A 20,013-nucleotide genomic window follows, 5' to 3' on the forward strand; every position below is an offset into this window, starting at 1 on the left:
ATAAATAATAAATTAATATCCTTTATAGGACATTTAATTAATATTAAGATAATTTAAATAATACTTTAATAAATTAATATAAAATTATTAAATAAATAATATTTAAAAATAAAGTAATTAATTTTTAATTTTTAAAGGATTTAATTTATTAAATATAAATCTATATTTAAGATTTAAATAATATATTATAGATATATATAATTATTATTTCTAATATAAGTATTATAATAAAGTATAATAAAAATTAAATATATTTTAAAGTCGTTAAAAGCTATATATAATTTAAAGGGTGGGAATTCGATATTATATATTAATAGGGCTATGGTATAAAAAATCGACCTATTAATCGATAAGATATAAATTAATACGATAGATTGGCTGGGCTAACACACTAAGCCCACCTCGACCCAGCACGTCGCGTCCTTATCCTCGTATTAAAACCCGGCTACAAGGTACTCGGCAGGTACGCAACAAAGGGGGAGCCACCACGAGGGCAGAATACCATCTCACGACAGCTCAGCACTCTAACATTGCATCGATTTATAGTATTCTCCCAGCACCCTATACAGAGGACCGTGCGAGGTCAGCTAGAGCTACACATTTCCTACGGGGTAGAACGCTCCAGGCTAGTATCACTACAGTGCGCGCCTGTACCATCACGGCGCTCCTTACGACGCGGACGGACACCATAAGATAGGAGCAGGCTACATCGGCAGCCCCTGATGATGGTAGGCGACTCTTAGTGGCACCGTACTTCTGATCAGACGGTTACCTGGCTTACTCTTATATACTTACCCCTTATATAGACGGCTCCCTACGTTCGTTCTCGGAGCTTTACAACTTAGACGAGGGAATCTCTCCTACGAGAAAAGAGCATACCATTCTATAAGAAGAGTCCGGCACATATATGGCCATCATGCTACGCCCAGAGTTTCATATTCGGCGGCCATACCCAGGTACTTCCGAGTAGAAATAGCAGGACCACGTGGTCAAAGGCCTTTGACTTCTGCCTCGTCTATATGAGTCGGACTTTCTGCTACCCAGCTCTTTTCCGTTTCCTGAGACAATTAAGCGCCGTGTGAAATTCCTAAAGCCATCGGAGTCATGCAGGTCTTCGATTTCATGGCAGGAAGATGGTAGTCTCACATGGAAGTGACAAATTTCGGGATTTTATTGCCGAGTTTGTCTTATGCCAGACTTGTCGCACCTTTGACTTGGGTAGCTGTAGCGCGATACGGAGGGATTTTTTTATTGAATATCCAATAGAACAAGCCCATAGTGAGACAGGTTATGACGTGCAATAGGAGCCTGTATGTACTTCATACCTTCGAGTTAAATCATAAGATTACGAACCATCACCATATGGTAAATTGAGGTTGTATTATAAATCAGACATGGCATCATATGATCTGCTGTCTCATGTCCCTAGTACGGAGAAGATAGGTGACCGCAAGGGGCACTGTTTGTCCGCAACAAATCCATTTAACGCCCGTCGAAAGACCCATTTGAGCTTCCCCGTGTAATTGTACAAGAGGATCAGTTCCTTAAGGCATCCCGCAACACTGCTGGCCATTCCTAATGCGCTCGCCTTCGTAATCCACTCAGCATCCGTCGTCACTGTGATATCCTTATATGTGGCCTTGCTCAGGTGTACCGCAAAGTCATGTACGTCGACCGTTGCCTCGGGAAGGCCGTTGTGGTTGTGCCAGTAGACCCGAGCGACTCCTCCCGTACCCGGGCGAGAATCTTGGCCGCAATCTTGACTTGCATCATAGACTGCAGCAAAGATGATAGCGCTGGCTACATCTTTGACGTGCACGAACTGGAAGCTGCCATCAACGGCCTACATGGAAGGCACCATCCCTATCTGCATGGAATAGTACAAAATGTTGGAGACGAGGTCGAGGTGCGGCGCATTCTCGCCCACAATCACCGTCGGTCGATGGATTGTGACCGGCATGCCCGTCGTGGCACTGGCTTGCTCCAAATACAACTCGCTGGCCCACTTCGACAGGAAATACCTATTGGAAACGTCAACGTGTGATTGGATGAGCGGTAGGGACCGTAACGACTCCTCGTACAGGTCGCAATTGAGAAGCGAGGTGATGCCCGCGGTCGAGACGTAGTGAAAGTGGCACACGTGGCCACGTTCAAGGGCCAACCTCAATATGGTCTTTGTCGATTCAAAATTGGTGCGGCGCAAGCTGCTGTATGGCTTGTGAAAAGAGGCATCAGCCCCGTTGTGGATGACGATGTGGCAAGTTTCGAAGACTTGTTCAATGGCATCGTCCGCCATGGCTAAGCGAGGCTGCGCTAATTTACCCGAATAAACGAAAAGTTTTGGACTTGAGATATGCGCCAATTTCTCCCGGTTTCGGACTGCAACCGCGTGGACGGCTTTTACGTTGCCTGACTTAACCAGCTGTAAAACGAGCCCAAGCCCAAGGAAGTCAGAGGCGCCTGTCGAAGCGATTACCACACCATCGGCAGGGGGTAATAATGCCGGAGCTGGAAGATCAGTGAGTTCTGGTTCCAACTTGATCTCTTCCATCTATCATTCATATTTTTGCTACTACACCGTCGTAGATATAGTGTTGACACGTCGGGGCCGATGTCTCAGTCATTTGAACCACTTCGTCTAGATCAGCAACAATTCAGAGACCAAGACAGATTCCAAAACACCAAGTGCCCAGGAGACGAACTCCCTTAACCATCTGGGGATCTGGAGATCTGAGCTGCCGATGCGGCCGCACATCAAGTATTGGCGGGTGGCAATGAGACAGTTGCTTCCAGCACGGGCGATGTAGGTGGGTCTCTTTTGGTGTAACCGTGTGAGCGCTAAGACATAACATTACGATGCCCATATCAAAATCAACAGCAGAAAGACAGTAGCTGCGCAACGACCGAGTCTCGTGGATAATATCGGGAGGCAAAGTAACAGCCACCAGGAAAATTGCATTGGGTACGAGCCTACGAGGAAGCCACCCCCAGGCCAAATGGTGGTAATGACTCACCGTATCGGCGTTGGTAATGGCTCACTGGCTAACCGGCACCTTTTCCACGAGTAAGAGAGACGCGCATCCAGTGATTGGTCTTTACCTGGACTGTTAGCTCCTATGGCTTAGCATTTGGACGTGTTTGTGATTTATCAGCTGGCTCATGGTCACCCTCTTCAGCTGACCGGCCAATTATTTTGACGTCTTCGACTAAATCATGAAATCGGCTGGTTCAGTCTCCTATCGTCGAGAGGCCAGCTCGTCGGAGATGGTTCACTCAAGTAGGTGTAGCATTCTTCGCGCTCACCCCTTAAGGCACCGGATGAAGGTTGTCTCTATCCCGAAGGCGGTAGCACGAAAGGAGTCGGTCAGCCGGTCGGCGTGCAAACACACCCTTTGCATGTTCTGGGGGATCCTGCGTCGACTCGCTCCTAATCAGTTCCCATGCTGCACTGCGTAATTTCCTACAAGACCAAGCGATCATCTTGGGTGACTCTGTGCTCCGTCACTGTCGACACTATCCGATTCTCCCATCGGTTATGAATCAGGGACTAGTCCACCGGGAAGGGTCACCTGCCTTGTGTCTTCCCAAGATGATATCCACACGGGCCGAAACCACATACGCCACGAAGCTCCCGAAGACCAGCATTGGCATACAACAACTCCCCTACGAGATCCACCAGATGATCTTTGACGCCATCGACGACCCAAAAGATCGTACAGTGGCGGCTGTCAACGTGTTACTTACGTGCAAACAATTACATGGGATGTGGAAGAAGTTCCTTTATGAAGATGAGATTAACAGCGGCATGTGTGGCCCGTTGGTCCACGGAGCGCTTAATGGTTTGATGCAGCCGCTTAATGATATTGTGGAGATGGGCATTACCGCCCAGGGCAAGTCGGTCAACCTGGAGGTACGCGTGGAAATCCCCCTTGACTGGCATGAAAGGCAGTTGCTTTCTGGCCACGTGGCGGAGCCTTGTCCCTGGGAATACTCGCATGGCGGCAACGGCCTCACGCCTCTGCACCTGGCCGTCCTGCGTGGCTGTCCTGATACTGTGCGCATCCTCCTCGACCACGGGGCGAATGTGAATGCGGGCGGCTATACCTCGCGGCACCGCGTGAATCTGGCGCGCCGCCAGTCGGCTCTTCATATGGCAACATGCCAGGGGGATCTGGACCTGGTCCGGCTCTTGCTGACTACAAGAGCTGTCTGCTGGCGGATCCCACCGAGGAGACGGGATTGAGCGTGCTGCATATCGCCGCGCTGTGTGGACACGAGCACCTGATACGACATCTGGTCACCGAGGGCTGGCTGGCCGTCGATCACATCTCGTCCTGCGCACGGAACTACTCTTACCGGCTGGCTTTGATGACGACGGCGGCACAATGTGCGGCACGGACGGTGGCGGGACGGAAGATGCTGGTGCTATTCCGCGACCTAGGTGCCGACATGAATCTGGTCGTCCTGGCACTACTTCAGCAGCCGCGTCCCGCCGCCATCTCCATGGCCGTCCAGCTGCTCACCAAGCCCGAGGAGTGGAACGTGCATACCGGCGCCCAGGTCGGTGAACCAGACGTCGGCCAATGTACCCTCGCCGACGCCATCCTGGAATTGTACCTCGGGCTGCACATGACGGCCGACACCGTGTCCGCCTGGCAACCGATTCTCCAGACCGCCCTCGACGACGGCGCCGACGTCAACCGCTTTTTCCGGCTAGAGCATGGCGCCGAGGAGAAATCGTTGTTGGAGATGGCTTTTGCCAACACGTTTGGCCAGAAAAGCCTGCTGCTCCTGCAACATCTGCTCGAGAGAGGCGCACGGGTGCACAAGCTCCGGCAACCGCAAGATGTCGGCGTCGAGGACGATGGCAACTGTCTGTTGCTGAGCTATCTGGAGTTGCTCGTCCCCGGCTACGGCGAGGAGCAATACTGGATATCGAAACCGCGCTACAGCTGGGACGAGCTGCGAGACATGGAGTTGTTCGCCGACGCTACCGCCAACACCACCATCACCACCGTCGCCGAGCGCAAGATCGAAGCGCTGCTCGCTGCCGGCGCCCGTGTAGACGGGGTCTCCCGTAGGGGGAAGACGTGCCTGATGTCCGCCTGCGAGCTTGTCGTACTATTCCGGTTTCCCCTAGGCTTCATGCGAATGCTCCTGGTCGCCGGCGCGGACCCGAATCAGCCGAGCAGGTCCCACGACTCCGCACATTGGCGCTGGAATGATGAGGGTGGCCCGAACTGCCCAATGGCGGCGTGCCTTTCCTTCCCTTGCCCTCCCGCCGACTCGAGCTCGTCGTACAAAGCCTGCGAGCTCCTGCAGTCGTACGGCGGGCAGCTGCTGCAGGAAGGCAAGAAGGACTATCGAGAGAGTCGAGAGGTGCATTCGGTCCTATGATAATGAGACGTTCTGGCCGGTGCCTGTCTCTTTCGCAGAGTGCAACAGGATGATGACCACGATCGACCAGCCCCCGCAGGGCCATCCGGGCCCGGGCGCTGCTAAAACCATTGGTGACGACGAGCCGCCACACGGAAATGGTGGTAACCCTCACGAGACTTAGACTGCGGCATGGTCTCCTCATCCGAATCCTACGCTGGAGGGTACCAACTTCTAGCCAACGGACGGAACCCGCTGAATGGCCGTGGTGACTTCGCGTAAGTTAAAACTGATCATCCATTTCTTACGTAACATAATTTTAATTACATCCGTAAAGCCACCGTTTTATTTCAAATATATAATTATTTCCTTTAAATATAAATTTATTCGATTTTATATATATTAATAATAAATAAAGAAATAATTAATTATAAAAAGTTAAGTTTTATTATATTATTATTTAATATAAATTAAATAAAGTTTTTAAATATAATATTTCTTATTAAAAATTAAAGTTAAATATAAAGAAAATATATTAATTTTTAATTAATTTTTTTATTTAAAAAGCTACCTTTAAAATATATTAAAATAATATATTAAGTATTTATTTATTATATAAAATTATAAAAATTATTTATATAATTTATTAAATTTTTTTTATTTAAATTTAGTTTTAATATATATTATATATAATTAATGTAAATAATATAAAATAAATAAATAATAATATAAATTAATAATAACTTCGTATTAAAATAAATAGGTATTTTAAATAATAATTTTTTTTATCCTTTAATTTTACCCGGATATTAATAAACCTTATTTTATAACGGGGCTATTATATAATTCGATTAATTAAATCGATATAATAAATAGATTTTATAAAATAAATATAAATTTAAAAGGGTAAATACTTTATTAATTAATTAAAAATTATATTAAAAAAACTATATTAAACTTATTATAAATATATAAATAATAATATTAAATAAAATTCTAATAAATATAACGAGCCTTTAAGTAATAGATTAAATTATTAAATTTTAATTTAAACGTTATATATTAAATTTTAAATTCAAATTTAATATTATATAAATAAATTAACTTTTTATAAATTAATTATATAAACTTTAAAATATTTTATCGATATATATTAACTGTAGCTACGGACCGTATCGGTCCGCTAGCTCTTGCCGGTCCGGCGTAATACGAGAAGAGACCCTATTTCTTATCGTAATAGAAGTTAAAAAATACCCTTATATTCGATTATTTGTTTATTAAATTATATAAATTAAAAATAAATAATAAAATTAAAAAAAATTAAACTTTTAATAATAATAAATAATAAATATTAAACCTTTTTTTTATTATAATTTTTAATTATAATTATTTATTATTTTTTATAATATAAAGTTTAAAATAAATTTAAAATTTATTAGAAATTATTTATATTAAATAATGAAATTATTAAAATTAATATATATAAATATTAATTATATATAAATTTTTAAAAAAAATTTTAAAAATAAATATAAATTTTTATAATATAAATTTTTTAAAATTTATAATTTTTTATTATTATATATATATATATATATATATATATATATATTATTTTCTATTTAAATTTAATTTCTTTTATAATATTATATATTTATAATATTATTTATATTTTAATATTTATTTATATATATTATAATAATTATTAATAATAATAATAACGTTATATTATATATATTTATAAAAAAACGTTTTTAATAATTTTAATAAAATTAATGTCGTTATATTAATAATTAAACTTTAATTTTTTAAAAAGCTTTATTTTTATAATTATTTTATCGCTTTTAATAAACTCGATTTTAAAATATTTGAAATTAAATTTAATAATATATTTTTTAAACTATTATAATATATAGTTTTTTATATATATAATTTATATATTATATATAAAGTATATAATAACGGAAATTATTATTAAAATTATTAAATAATAAAATACGTATTTATATATATATAAAATAGAAATAAAGTTTTAAAAATTATAGAATTTAATAAATTTAATAAAAATTAATATAATAAAATCGTAAATTAATTTAATTAATTAAAAAGAAAAAGTTATTATTAATAAATAAGAAATAAACGAATCAAAATTACTAAATAATTATTTAATAAATATATTATTATTAATTTATTATTAATCGATTATTATATAATTAATTAATTTATATATTTATTTAATTTAATTTATTATTTAAAAAATAATAAATTTTATATGAATTATTTTTAATATAAATAATAAATTAATATCTTTTATAAAATAATTTCTATATAATTAACTTAGTTTAATATTTTTAATTAAATTATTATAATATATTAATAATATTATAATTCTTAATTTAATAATAGAAATAAAATATTTATTTCTTTATATATAATATATAATAAAATTAAATAGCTTATAAATTATTAAAGGGAAGTTATATATTAAAGTTAAAGTATATTTGTTATTTAAGCGATAAATAACGATATATAAATATATATATATTATAGTTATTAATCTATAAAATGTTCCATTAGTATACAGCTGCATACTCTAGGTTGTATCTCTTTAGCCAATCGGAGTCCTTCGGTGTCATAACCGAAAGCTCAATCCCACGTCATCGCACGTCGGCTTGTGGGGGAAGGAGCAGCGGAGCAGATGCGCACAAGTCCTTTCTATTCGATTGTGAGTATTTCCCTACTGTTTGATCAGGACTCGTTCACTTAAGCTAGGTTTCTTACAGAGTAATGTCTTCAGATGATACGTTGCATCTCGAAGAGAGGCATGTTCCAGCGCCGATGGAGCCAGCCCAGCGAACGCCGCCGCCACCCGATGGTGGGTATGGCTGGTTCTGTGTGGCAGCCCAGTTTCTTATCATCGGTTTCACGTGGGGAGTTGCAGCGGTTAGGCCCTTCACCTTCTCCCCCCTCGTATTCTTCTCGATTTTCATATTTCTTCTCGGACCAGGCGATTATGCTGCAACAAATGAGCTCCTCTAACTGATATCCCTTTACTGCATTTAGTCTTACAGCGTCTACCTAGGTCACTACCTCTCCCACAGCCTCTTCAGCGAAGCCAGGCCCTTGGACTACGCCTTTATCGGCGGGTTCAACTTCGCCTTCGCCCTGCTGGTCGCGCCGCCCGCGACGGTTCTGGCGCGACGGCACGGCGTCCGAGCCCCCATGCTGGCCGGCGTCGTACTTCTGCCGACCGGGTTCGTCGCCGCGTCGTTCGCGCACCGCGTGTGGCACCTCTACCTTTCGCAGGGCGTCTGCGTCGGCCTGGGCATCGGCCTCATCTACATTCCCGCCACGGCCATCATCCCGCAGTGGTTCGAGCGAAAGCGCAGCCTGACCAACGGCATCTGCGCGGCGGGCTCGGGCATCGGGGGGCTGATCGTTTGCTTCGCAACCCAGGCCATGCTGGTCCGTGTGGGTTATGCCTGGTCGCTCCGCATCACGGCCGCCGTCGTCTTTTGCGTGAACCTTCTCGCCACACTACTGGTGCGCTCGCGGGACAAGGAAATCCGGCCCGGCCAGAGAATCTTCCACTTCGGGCTCCTCCGCTCCTACGAGGCCAAGCTGTTCCTAGGTTGGAGTTTCATCTTGATGTTCGGTTACATCACCTTGATGTTCTCGCTCTCGGACTACGCCAAGGCGATCGGCCGCTCCGACCAGGACGCGGCCACGATCCCAGCGCTGCTGAACCTGGGAGCGGCGCTGGGACGACCGCTCATCGGATACGCCAGCGACCGGCTCGGCAGAGTAGAAGTCGCCGGGGCCTTGACTTTTGCCTGTGGCGTGTTGATCTTCGGGCTGTGGCTGCCGTCGACCAGCTATGCGGCGCTGGGCGTCTTTGCTACATTTAGCGGTGCCATTCTGGGCATTTTCTGGGCGGTAAGGCCCTTGGACCATCAAGAGCAGCCCTTGCCTTTTTCAGCAATCGCTTCCTTGCTTTGCATGACTAGGGGCTAATTCAAAGGACAGGTCATTGGCGCCCTTGCTGCCGACATCGTCGGCTTGAAGGAGTTACCGGCGTTTCTCAGTGTGACGTGGATCCTCGTCGTCCCACCGTGTCTCTGTAAGAAATATTGGCATCCTTCCTTCCTGCCTGCTTTGGCTAAAACCAATCTTTAGTTGCAGAAGTGGTGGCTCTGGAGCTCCGGCGGGCGAGCTTTGGAACAAGATCGTATATCTACGTGCAGGCGTTCGCTGGGACTTCCTATATCTTGTCCAGCTTCTTCCTCCTTGAGTTGTGGAGGGTGCGGCAAAGGCGAAAGAATGCAGCGTGATCCACAGCCTACGGGCAGCGTGGTTCCCATGTTCATTGGAACATTCACCACCAAGTAAAGTTGAACATCCCTGGAAATTTATTTTCATTGATCCGTAGATGGATCATACCTACTTCAGGGCATTGGCAGCAAAAGCTGCCGTCTCCTTGGCAGCCTTCTCCTTGCGCTCGCTATAGCGGTCCCCGAACAAATCAAAATGCTGCCGCATAACAATGGTATACTTGACGAACTCCTCCATGCAGTCCACCAACCGGTCCCGGTTCCCACTCGGCAACAACCGCGCCGCTCCATCGCCGCTCCCGCCCTCGTCCTCGAACTGCTTGTAGGCCGTAGGTATGCTCGACTGGTTGGGGATGAGGAACATGCGCATCCACCGGCCCAGCACGCGCAGGCTGTTGACCGTGTTGAAGGACTGGCTGCCGCCGTTGACCTGCACGATGGCCAGGGTGCGGCCCTGCGTGGGGCGCACCGACCCCGTCGACAGCGGGATCCAGTCGATCTGGTTCTTGAAAACGGCCGTCAGGTTGCCGTGCTGCTCGGGCGAGCACCAGACGTGCCCGTCGCTCCAGCGCGAGAGCTCCCGTAGCTCCTGGACGGCTGGGTGTTCGGGCGGCACCGAGTCGCGGATGGGCAGCTCCGAGGGGTTGTAGATGCGGACGTCGCAGCCCAGGCGGTGGAGTATGCGGGCCGCCTCGAAAGCGGCGAGTTTCGAATAAGACCTTGCATTGTATTTTGTCAGTCATGATACACTTGCCGTACATTGGGATCCCGAGTGACTGTCTGATGGTGTCTCACCTTTTCCTCAAGCTCCCGTATAAAACAAGCACTTTGAGCCTTGAGTCCGTCTTCTCGAGGTCCTCCCGCGCCATGGCCGTTGCTGTGTCCAGTTCCAGTTCGGCAACCCAGTCGGCGACACCCGGCTCGGGGTGCTGCAAGAATGGCCTGTACTTGGCTCTGATTGCAGCATCATCTTGCTCTGCCGAGAGGGATAAGCTCGACGAATGGCCGGTCATGATTTTGTTGGCGCTGTTGTGGACAGCGTTCCCGGGCATACGCGAATACTTGAAAACTTGAGGTGGGCAGGGTGTTGAGAAGTTGCGACGGAACGACGAACGAAGACAATGCCGTATAGGAGAAGCACCCGTTGACCCAAATACCATGGTCGGCAAGAAAATTGAATATAATCCAATTCAGACCAAGTATTTGATCTCATAGCCCTCGTTACTGCATTTTATCGATAATTAAATGCATCCCGACTTACGGCAACAACTAAGATGTCCTCGCTAGTGCTGACTAAAATGAAGGCCCAAAGAAACAGCCAATCATACACAGGGCATGACATCTGCCCTTGCGCTAAGCAGGGATGCTGACCGGTGTGCTTGATATCCTTTCTGCTCTGAAATCGCCGCGTCTCTTGGAATCAGCCTGGTTGGTTGGCTAGTTTTTGGGTGCATATGCTTGATGGTTATCCTCTCTTTGTGAGTCTTCAGTTTCTGCCGGGAAGCCTTGGTATATATCGAAGAGGAATGAAAAAAAAAAACCAAAAAAAAAAAAAACCCACCCCCGAGGCCCTGGCTCTGTGGTTGTGCTACCACACCACCTTATCGCTCTTACCTACATACAAACCAATCGGGAGGCTGCGGTCCAAAGTCCCAATGGTCGCTGACGACGACGACATTACATCGCGCCCCTCCTCCCTCGCCCTTCCTCCGGTTGAAGTCAGCTCCAGTTGAAGTCAGCCGTCTATGCTGACAGTAAAACAAATAAAGCTGTAAGCATGGGGCTCCTGACTAGCCCGTTCATTTGCTTCCCTTCTCTCTCAAACTTAGAATGCTGCCGCCTAGTGATTCTGTAAGCAAGCATGGCACCAGCGCCAGAAACTGCGCGATTGCCGTCTGATGATGCGCCGCCACCACCTGTCGCTCCTGGGACGCTGCAGGGTGACAGGAGGCCAATGATCTATCATGCATCAGCATGGATGGCGGTCGCCGCCACGATTACCCTTGCGATGCGCTTATTCTCAAGGCGTGTCACCCGCCAAAAGCTCGCGACCGACGATTGGCTGGTCGTTGCAGCACAGATTTTCGAGTACAGTGCCGGCGCCATTACCATTCGTAGTGAGTCACCAGAGAACAAAAAAGTTGATCTCCACTATATTTACCATTATATATATACGTATCTCATATGTATTTCTTCACAAAATCGAGGACGAACGGGCGACTAATGAGCCTCTAGCTGCAGTCGATGGTATCGGCATTCACAAAGAAGCGGCCATGGCGAAACCCAGCTTTAAGAGTGACTACGCGGAGATGCACAAGGTCTGTAGACCACCCACATGCCTTGTTTCCCCCACAAGATCATGTTGACCGGCTGGCGGAGGCGTGAGTTGCTTGCTGACCGGTACCCATAATCACACAGTTGTTTTACGCCTTGACACCGTTGATGGCCACCGGGCTGGCCTTGGTCAAGCTCTCGGTTCTGGCTTTGTATCTGTGAGTTTTTCCCAACACGCGATACATCAAGTACTCGGCCTACGTGCTTGCGGCGCTGGTCGGGATCTGGTGGTCCGCCTCGGTCGGTGTGGGCCTGTTCGGGTGCCGGCCCATATCAAAGGGCTGGGCGCTCGAGGAGTCCAGATGCATCATCTTCACCAATGGGTTTGCGACGGCTAGCACGATTCCCGTCATTGTGATAAACCTGGCGATCATCACGCTTCCCGTTTATGAGGTGCTCCGCCTCCAAGTCAGGGTTTGGAAAAAGGTGGCATTGGTCGGCTTGTTCCTCTTGGGCGGACTGTGAGTGATCACCCGTTTTAAACCCCGCAGAGACTGGGTCGCGGGACCTCTGGCTGACGAGATATCTAGTTCGGTTGTCGCCGGTATCGTGCGCTGGGTCATGATTGCGTCTTACTACAACGACGACCACGACATGTTCTGTAAGTGTTCGCCCTTCATGACGCCCTATATTACAATGCAATTGAGGCTGATAGCCATAAAGACGAACATGCCGTCCCATCAATACTGATGCAACTCGAACTGTGTGCCGCTATCGCCGGTGTATGCCTGTCGACCAGTGGTCCCATCGTAAAGTGGTTCGCTGCCCGAGTGGGCTGGAAACGGAAATCAACTGTTCGCCAAGGTCTGGTTCGCACCATCATGACTATCGCTGGTTCTTCTGGGCGACCACGTCGGCGTCGCAGCACGAGTCTCGTGGATGACGAGGGTTTGGGGTCTTTCGTACGACTGAATCAATCGGATGATACCCATTATTCCACCGAACTCCTGGACGTCCCTCCCGCCACAAAGTGAACTGGATAGCAGAGTGGTTGAGCTACCGTCCCAGACCGACCAGGACATTGGTACGATGCTGTGGACACGATAAGACAGTAGGGACTCTTATTATCCCATTTCCATCTATTGAATTCACGCCTAGACCAGAAATAGACGGTGTCATCAATATAGAGTTTAGATCAGACGATTCGATCCGATTTTCATTAGTCAATCCTTTATACATTCATCTTAACTTACTACGCACAACTCACACAACTTACTACACACATGCCATCGGATCAAGACGTCCCTATCGTTGACGCTTTTGCAGAGACCTACCACTTGCCGTTGTTGACATCGACAAATTGGTCTGTATTTGAAGTTGCCACGTTCAACAAGAACCCATCCGGTAATTACAACATTGCCATCGAATGGGGCCCTCTCCCTAACCTTCCTGGAAGTCACGTCGTGGACTATGTTCAGACTAGAAGGATATGAGGGGGACATTTGGAAAACCCTCGCTCTATAATCGTCGGACGACATTACCTTTTGTTAAAGAACTCAATCTAAGGAACCTACTCACGCTGGATGTAAACCAAGTTTGAGGTCCGTGGGCTGGACATCGCGTTTTCTTGGCCTTCGTCCAATCTCGAACACACTATACGACTTTCAAAATGGTCATCTGCTGATTATTTCAACCCAAAATATACGATTAGCATGGCGCTTATCATTAAAACACAAATTCTATATTATGGGCCTACCCTTGGGCAAAGTTTGCTTGTTCCATCCCTTAAATCAACGCAGTGAAAAGTTTACCCTTGAAAATTTGTCCATGTTTGCAAATGTTTGAAACGCTTTTTTCCTATCTGCACAACTATTCAACCCCGGCCCTTGCAAGCCGACATGGCCAACTCGGTTACGGATCAGCCAAACATCTCTCGACTTGAAAGTCTACCCGACGAGCTATTGCTCGGGATCTTGTCCACACTGCCCTTTGAAAGCTTCTATTGCATCTCCCAATCTTCGCGTCGTCTCCGAAACCTCTGCGAGGATCGGGTCTTCCAAGTCTTTCAAGACCGGAAGAGAAACCTTGTGCGAAGCGAGATGAACCGATATGATTGGCAAGTCCAACTCCGGCGCGAGCATCAACCCCATCCCGCGGGATTCTGTCACGACATTACTTCAAAGATAGCGCGCGAGCTGCCAGACCCTTGTTACTTGGCTCCACTGCTTCGGAAGAAGCTGCTTTGCGAGGAGTGCCAGGAGTTTTGGTCTCGGTGCCAGTCCTCATATAACGGCCGACGCCTGCTGGCGAAAAAGCGCTGTCGCGGGTGCATGAAGTACCACGGGGCCATGCTGTTCCCCAAGCACCCTGATACAGGGGCCCTGGGGCCTGTCTGCCTCGCGCATCTGGGCTATGTCCGGCTCTGTCCGCATAAATTCTTGAGATGGAGAGACATGGTCAGAATCCACGCCAGGTGTCTAGAAAATCCGCAGTGGACTTTCAGTCGTCGCTGTCAGGCGTGCGAAGAGTCAACAAGCACGTTCTCCTCTAGTGCGTGTGTGACACACGATACACGCAGGGCCACGCTCCTGTACGAACGACGTCTGCCCGGCTTGCTCGACGCTCGGAATGGAAGCGCCATCGGCGGCGACTACCTGGACACCGTCCGGGAGTTCTGCAGGGCCGCCGAGTACCAATACATATGCCCACACCTACGGCTCGATAACCTTGACCTGGTGCAACAGCTCATCCGCGCCATCCCTGGCTTCTGGAGTATTCATACCCAACCAGTGCCAGAAGGAACTGAGACCGATACCGATGAAGCTCGGCCCGCGTTCAAAGGACATGTGTTCCAATGTGGCTCATGCAATTGCCGCATGCAGCTGAGCCTCGTCCGGGAGGGTGGTCCCAGCCCCGATATACCGGACAGTGTTTATCTGACATTCTCGGCCTGGCAGCGAGTAGTTGTGACGAAATTTCCACGGGCGAAATTCCTGACCAAGCTGGACCCGGCATCATATGGATATGTGGACGTCCGTAGCCCACTGAGTCGCTGCATCTCTTGGTGCGATACACCGGATTGTACCACTAGCCGGCTGAGGAGGCGGGAAGCGAAGGTTCTGGAGGCTGCCTGGTAGCCAATATTCTATGGGTTCACATACCAAGTCGTAAATTAGGTATGATAGAGTCAGATGCATCGATTCAACAAATCTGCTTGGCATGAAACACTGTACAGGATGTACTCTTGGTGTTACACCCGAATTTTGCTAGAATCTATTCTTACATAGAATTGGTTGAATGAAGCCCGCGCACAGCTCGTATGAACGCAACCAAAACCTCGTTTCGCGCGCCCCAAAAGCTTTGTAGAGTATTACATGTCATAACAACTCCCAGCCAAGATTGCCATGTTATGAGGTCTCTTCCCCACCCTTTACGTCGGATCACTCGCGCCTATACATCCACAGTGATGCCACGGTCCGATGTTTTGCCTGTTCAGCCGCCCCGAGCCTCACAGAAATCTCGTTCCGATGCGCAGGGTCAAATTCCCCGGGCCGACTTGTCCGTACGACTGGTCGACAGTGATGGTTTGAAACGGGTCTCGATCACCCCGATCACACATGATTGGGGGCTAAAAAAAGAGTGCCTGGAAAAGCTGTCAATCGGCCGTATACTAGCCAGTGGGGTCCACTTACAGCTTCTTGCGCCAGCGAAAAGGTGGATACAACCGTGCCGTTGGGTCAATACGGGGCCCAGACGGCCTTCTTATTGACAGGTTAGCCGCCCAGAACGACAACTCCGAAGCGCCAAGTGGGATCCCTGCACCCACGCCCCATTGGCGCGTGGGTTGTTGGCACAGAGTAAACATCGACTTGGATTGAGCCCACTGCAGACAAAATGACGAACTAATAAAACCCATCGTGGCAGTGCTGAGTTTGGCCGCTGTGCCAATCCTTCTCAGACTTTCGTTTTTGGTGAGTTATAGCATCCGGATGCAGCTTATACCACCCCTGAACCACCATGGCTCCACCGGGAGTGGTAAGGATGATGTCCAAGAGACTGGCGAGAGTCTCCGTCCGATCTGCCTATGAACGATACGACGACGACGAGACATCCGATCCCCAGCCGCAGTCTACGTCCACACAGAGAGTCCTGGACTTGCTGGACAAGCACGGACCCTTCTACGGCCTCATAATCACGACGGCCCTGAGCGTATTGCTCGTCACCGCCAACAAGAAGAGCTGGACAGTGCCGGACGACCTCTACCGGACTTTCGTCAACAACCGGGCGTCGGTCCAGCTCGCCATACAGGTCTTGGCCAACTTGCTGGGACTCGTCTTCAGCGGCGTCATCTGCAAGCTCATCAACTACGCCACCAGGATATACTTCCAGAAGCACCCGGTGCATTTCGACGTCGTGCGGTTTTGGATCGGCCTGTGCTCTTCCCGCATGTCGATGGAGCTGCCCATGAAGTATATACTCTTGCTGGCCTCCTTCCTCGTCCTCATGGCGGCCCAGTCGGCATTGTGGGCTGGCGCGATGACCCCTCTCACGACAGCCGTGATCAGGAACACGACGGTGACGATACCGCACTACCGCAACTCGAGTCTACTCCGGGAATATCCAAGCGAGCTGGACTCGGCCGGTCCCACGCTGAGGACGACAAAAGGCCTGTTCACCTACTCCGTGGGCGTCATGATGCAAGGCGGCATCCTCACCTCCGCCGCCTCCGCGACGCCGATCGACGGCAAGGCGCGCCGCCACGCCAAAATCGACTACTCGGGCTTCACGTACGTCGGGCGCTCGTACGGCGTCGGCGCCGGCGTGGGCCTGCTGGACGAGGAGGCCGTCCTCGCGGACCCGATGGCGCAGGCCTACACGTACCGCGAGGTCGGCTACGAGACGCGCGTGGCCTGCATGTACAACGCCAGCTCGCGGTTCCGGCTCTACAAGCTCGGCGGCGCGGACAGCATGTACATCGCCCAGGGCTACCTGCCCAACAGCCCGCCGCGCGACCCGGAGTACTCGCTCTACATCGGCCACACGAGCGACACCGTCGTCGCCATGGGCGTGGCGCACGCGAACCGGCCCGACGACCCGCGGCGCCTGCTGGCCATCACGGCGGGCGACTCGTACGGCAACCTCAACGCGACGCAGTGCCGGTTCGAGTACGTGCCGCGCGTGTTCGAGGTTAATGTGGGGCTCGGCGACCGCAACGTGACGGTGACGCCGCTGCCCGACGAGCCGGTGGCCGAGGTGACGGCGGATTTCGACACGCAGAACCTGACGTTTGCGGCGACGCGGCAGTTCGAGCTCATCTCCAACGCGCAGACGACGCTGTACGTCTCGCTCGTGGGCAACTCGTTCAACGCCAGCATCGCCGACTACGTCACCTCCCGCACCAACGGCAGCGACCAGACGCAGGCGCCCCCGCCGGGCCCCGAGGAGGCGACGCTGGCGGGGCTGACCAACTCCATAACCTCCATGATCGACGACATCCTGGTCGGGTACGCGAGCGCGCAGCTCATGGTGGGCGGGTTCCGGGAGTCCGCGCCCGCGACGGTGCGGCGCACGGCGCTGGCCATCGGGCAGGACCTGTACATCTGGGCCGTCTTCGGCGTCAACACCTTTCTCATCTCGGTCCTCGCGCTCGAGGCCGTGCGCACGGGCGCCTGGGGCCGGCTGCCCGCGTTCGACTACATGGACCCGAGCAACCTGGTCGCGGGCAGCGCGGCCGTGGTGCGGAACAGCATCTATGGGCAGAGGGGCGGGGACCGGACGCGGCCGCGGGACGGGGATTATCCGATGAATGACTTGACTAGGCCGGCCGGGATGGCCCCGGTATAGTCAGATAGATATGTACATAATGATCTATGTTTGATAGTTGCATATACAAACATCGTTAATGAAGAAAGGGATGACTGATGCAAACATTCGGGATCAGTATATGGCTGGGGCGTTGAAGAAAGCACGCCTTGTTTGTTGTTTCCTCGCCAGGCCTGGAAAACTTAAGCGGAACAATTGACTGTCCCAAGTCATGGGGTGCTGCGGACCTGCTCTTTGAGTGTTGATTCAAGAATCATGCTGCTATCTTGACCTTCGCCCTTCCACTTAGCCAGAAACAAATGCCTTGTCGATCCACGAGCCCTGGGTTTTGTCGCTTTCTGATATTCAAGGCACAACACTCGCCAATTGAATAAGTAAGTATGATTGATGCTATCTGGGTACTACTTCTGTCACTTGCAGCGCGATCTTCCAGAGCAGAATGTCTACCACCCCCTATAGCTTTACCCGTCGGGAACGTCACGCTCTCCAATGGAATGATTGCTCGAGGGATTCCAGTGTCAGTAGGAAGCCCGGAACAACATTTCGCTTTCATGCCCACCAGGTAAGCTGCCCTTGTTTCCCCTGTCTCGGGGCCGAGGAAGCTCACACAGGTCTCTAGCCTGGGAAACCTCTCCTTGGTCTGGCCCACAGGTGGCTTTTGCGAAGAGACCACCGAAAGTCCCGTGACGTTCTTTTCCCCAGCTGCCTGCACGACCTTTCGGGGAGGAGCCTATAACTCTTCCAGCTCGACCAGTGGAAAGAAAACGGACGGCACGCCATTCCTTAACGACACGGAAAACCCCGAGACTCCGGCGATAAACATGTACGTACTAGACTATCTAAGACTCGGCAAAAACACAACATTAGAGGACTACCCCATCGCTATAGCCATGGGGCCGGCCGAGTCCAGTCCGGGAGTCCTGGCAATTATGCAACTGGGACTCGGCGCCAACTCGTCTCTGCTCGACACCCTAAAGAACAGAGGCCTGATCGCGTCGCGGTCGTGGGGGTTCTGGTGGGGCCGGGGGGTCGGGATGTCGCCCCAGATCGACGGCAGCCTCGTCCTGGGCGGCTATGATGCGGCCAGAGTCTTGGGAGATCCGCTTGTGGCCGACATATCGCCCTCGCCCGGCTGCATCTCCGGGCTGTCTCTGCCGGTGGCCGATATCCTCGTGAACTATACCGGCGGCGATTCCATGTCGCTGTTGGGCAATGAGGCCGGCCAGCCGCCGTCTAGCTTTTGTCTCGACCCTTATCGACCGACCATGATGCGGCTCCCGGTGGATCCGAGTATATTTCGGCGAAAAAGTATGGGGCTTTGGACTCACAATTACGACCCGCCCTACTCTCACAGCGTGACGATTGAAAAAACAAACGCGACGGCAAGGTAATTAAGATCTCAAGCTCTTTTGCTAGAGGCAAACTCGTGAGCAGCCACGTCACCACCCCACCCCCTTTCGTCTGTGTGGCCGTTTTCCAAGGTTCTACTAGTCGGCTCTAGATCTAACAACCGTGCGATTACCGAGTAGGTTCAATGGTACGCTGACGATTACTTTCGAGTCGGGGCTGTCGATCGACTTCGCCGCCGACGAGCTGGTGGTGCCGAATGTGTCCCTGGACAAAGACACGGGGGAGATTGCCGTCCATCCCGAAGAACCCGACATTGTCCTGATCGAAGCCCCGGTCGAGAACGCTAATGAGGCTGATCCCTACCCTCTGAGATTTGGCACGCAGTTTCTGGCCGCCGCCTACCTTTTGGTGAACCACGACGCCAATAAGTTTTACATCTGGCAGGTACGCTCGGCTGTCGAGGAGCTCGAGATTCGAGCCAGGGCCGTGGATGCATCCAATAACGACGTCCCCGACGTCTGCGGTACTAGTGAAATAGGCGGCGCGACGCCCACTGCTGGAGCGCCCGGTGACGGTGGACTGCCACCCGATCCCGGCGGACGCACCGAGCCCAGCGGCAGCAACGAAAACAAGGAAAATCGCACATCAGTCAAGACTCTAGTTGGTATCGCGGTGGGTGGATTTGTCGGATTAGTGCTCATGGCGACGGGATTGCTGTTTTCCTTCTTCGCGAGTCGGTGGGCCCCGAAGACGTCGGTGGTGGCAAAGAGGCCGGGCTCATCCCCTCTGTCGTCCAGTAGGGAACACCCCCTATTGGTGCCTGCCGCTGCTCGAAGCCCTCTAAAACCCTCGATCGGGA

At 49.5% G+C, this 20,013-nt stretch overlaps 10 protein-coding genes across 10 annotated transcripts; 8 read left to right on the forward strand and 2 right to left on the reverse strand.

Annotated features, from left to right (window-relative positions):
- Window positions 1–1,843: 1,843 nt before the first annotated feature.
- On the reverse strand, window positions 1,844–2,296 carry PG985_013234 (uncharacterized protein; the record flags this gene model as incomplete). The annotated part of the gene is made up of 1 exon (XM_066833000.1): window positions 1,844–2,296. One exon carries the CDS (start codon window positions 2,294–2,296, stop codon window positions 1,844–1,846), a length of 453 nt encoding a protein of 150 aa, XP_066677740.1.
- A 1,293-nt stretch (window positions 2,297–3,589) lies between these two features.
- On the forward strand, window positions 3,590–4,243 carry PG985_013235 (uncharacterized protein; the record flags this gene model as incomplete). The annotated part of the gene is made up of 1 exon (XM_066833001.1): window positions 3,590–4,243. The coding sequence occupies one exon, from the start codon at window positions 3,590–3,592 to the stop codon at window positions 4,241–4,243; it is 654 nt and encodes a 217-aa protein (XP_066677741.1).
- A 173-nt stretch (window positions 4,244–4,416) lies between these two features.
- On the forward strand, window positions 4,417–5,397 carry PG985_013236 (uncharacterized protein; the record flags this gene model as incomplete). Its single annotated transcript, XM_066833002.1, has 1 exon — window positions 4,417–5,397. The coding sequence occupies one exon, from the start codon at window positions 4,417–4,419 to the stop codon at window positions 5,395–5,397; it is 981 nt and encodes a 326-aa protein (XP_066677742.1).
- A 52-nt stretch (window positions 5,398–5,449) lies between these two features.
- Window positions 5,450–5,658, forward strand: PG985_013237 (uncharacterized protein; the record flags this gene model as incomplete). The annotated part of the gene is made up of 2 exons (XM_066833003.1): window positions 5,450–5,540; window positions 5,561–5,658. 2 exons carry the CDS (start codon window positions 5,450–5,452, stop codon window positions 5,656–5,658), a joined length of 189 nt encoding a protein of 62 aa, XP_066677743.1.
- Window positions 5,659–8,214: 2,556 nt separating this feature from the next.
- PG985_013238 (uncharacterized protein) lies at window positions 8,215–9,707 on the forward strand (the record flags this gene model as incomplete). The annotated part of the gene is made up of 4 exons (XM_066833004.1): window positions 8,215–8,319; window positions 8,440–9,312; window positions 9,403–9,496; window positions 9,553–9,707. The coding sequence occupies 4 exons, from the start codon at window positions 8,215–8,217 to the stop codon at window positions 9,705–9,707; spliced, it is 1,227 nt and encodes a 408-aa protein (XP_066677744.1).
- Window positions 9,708–9,816: 109 nt separating this feature from the next.
- On the reverse strand, window positions 9,817–10,720 carry PG985_013239 (arsenate resistance ArsH; the record flags this gene model as incomplete). The annotated part of the gene is made up of 2 exons (XM_066833005.1): window positions 9,817–10,426; window positions 10,503–10,720. The coding sequence occupies 2 exons, from the start codon at window positions 10,718–10,720 to the stop codon at window positions 9,817–9,819; spliced, it is 828 nt and encodes a 275-aa protein (XP_066677745.1).
- An 848-nt stretch (window positions 10,721–11,568) lies between these two features.
- Window positions 11,569–13,015, forward strand: PG985_013240 (uncharacterized protein; the record flags this gene model as incomplete). Its single annotated transcript, XM_066833006.1, has 5 exons — window positions 11,569–11,824; window positions 11,943–12,025; window positions 12,231–12,502; window positions 12,572–12,642; window positions 12,705–13,015. 5 exons carry the CDS (start codon window positions 11,569–11,571, stop codon window positions 13,013–13,015), a joined length of 993 nt encoding a protein of 330 aa, XP_066677746.1.
- An 864-nt stretch (window positions 13,016–13,879) lies between these two features.
- On the forward strand, window positions 13,880–15,118 carry PG985_013241 (uncharacterized protein; the record flags this gene model as incomplete). Its single annotated transcript, XM_066833007.1, has 1 exon — window positions 13,880–15,118. The coding sequence occupies one exon, from the start codon at window positions 13,880–13,882 to the stop codon at window positions 15,116–15,118; it is 1,239 nt and encodes a 412-aa protein (XP_066677747.1).
- An 880-nt stretch (window positions 15,119–15,998) lies between these two features.
- PG985_013242 (uncharacterized protein) lies at window positions 15,999–17,825 on the forward strand (the record flags this gene model as incomplete). The annotated part of the gene is made up of 1 exon (XM_066833008.1): window positions 15,999–17,825. One exon carries the CDS (start codon window positions 15,999–16,001, stop codon window positions 17,823–17,825), a length of 1,827 nt encoding a protein of 608 aa, XP_066677748.1.
- Window positions 17,826–18,625: 800 nt separating this feature from the next.
- Window positions 18,626–19,954, forward strand: PG985_013243 (uncharacterized protein; the record flags this gene model as incomplete). Its single annotated transcript, XM_066833009.1, has 3 exons — window positions 18,626–19,191; window positions 19,334–19,826; window positions 19,889–19,954. 3 exons carry the CDS (start codon window positions 18,626–18,628, stop codon window positions 19,952–19,954), a joined length of 1,125 nt encoding a protein of 374 aa, XP_066677749.1.
- Window positions 19,955–20,013: the final 59 nt, after the last annotated feature.

The sequence above is a fragment of the Apiospora marii genome (assembly GCF_038362585.1).
Source record: "Apiospora marii strain CBS 49790 chromosome Unknown utg000011l_segment0_segment0, whole genome shotgun sequence".
NCBI classification, from domain to species: Eukaryota; Fungi; Ascomycota; class Sordariomycetes; order Amphisphaeriales; family Apiosporaceae; genus Apiospora; species Apiospora marii.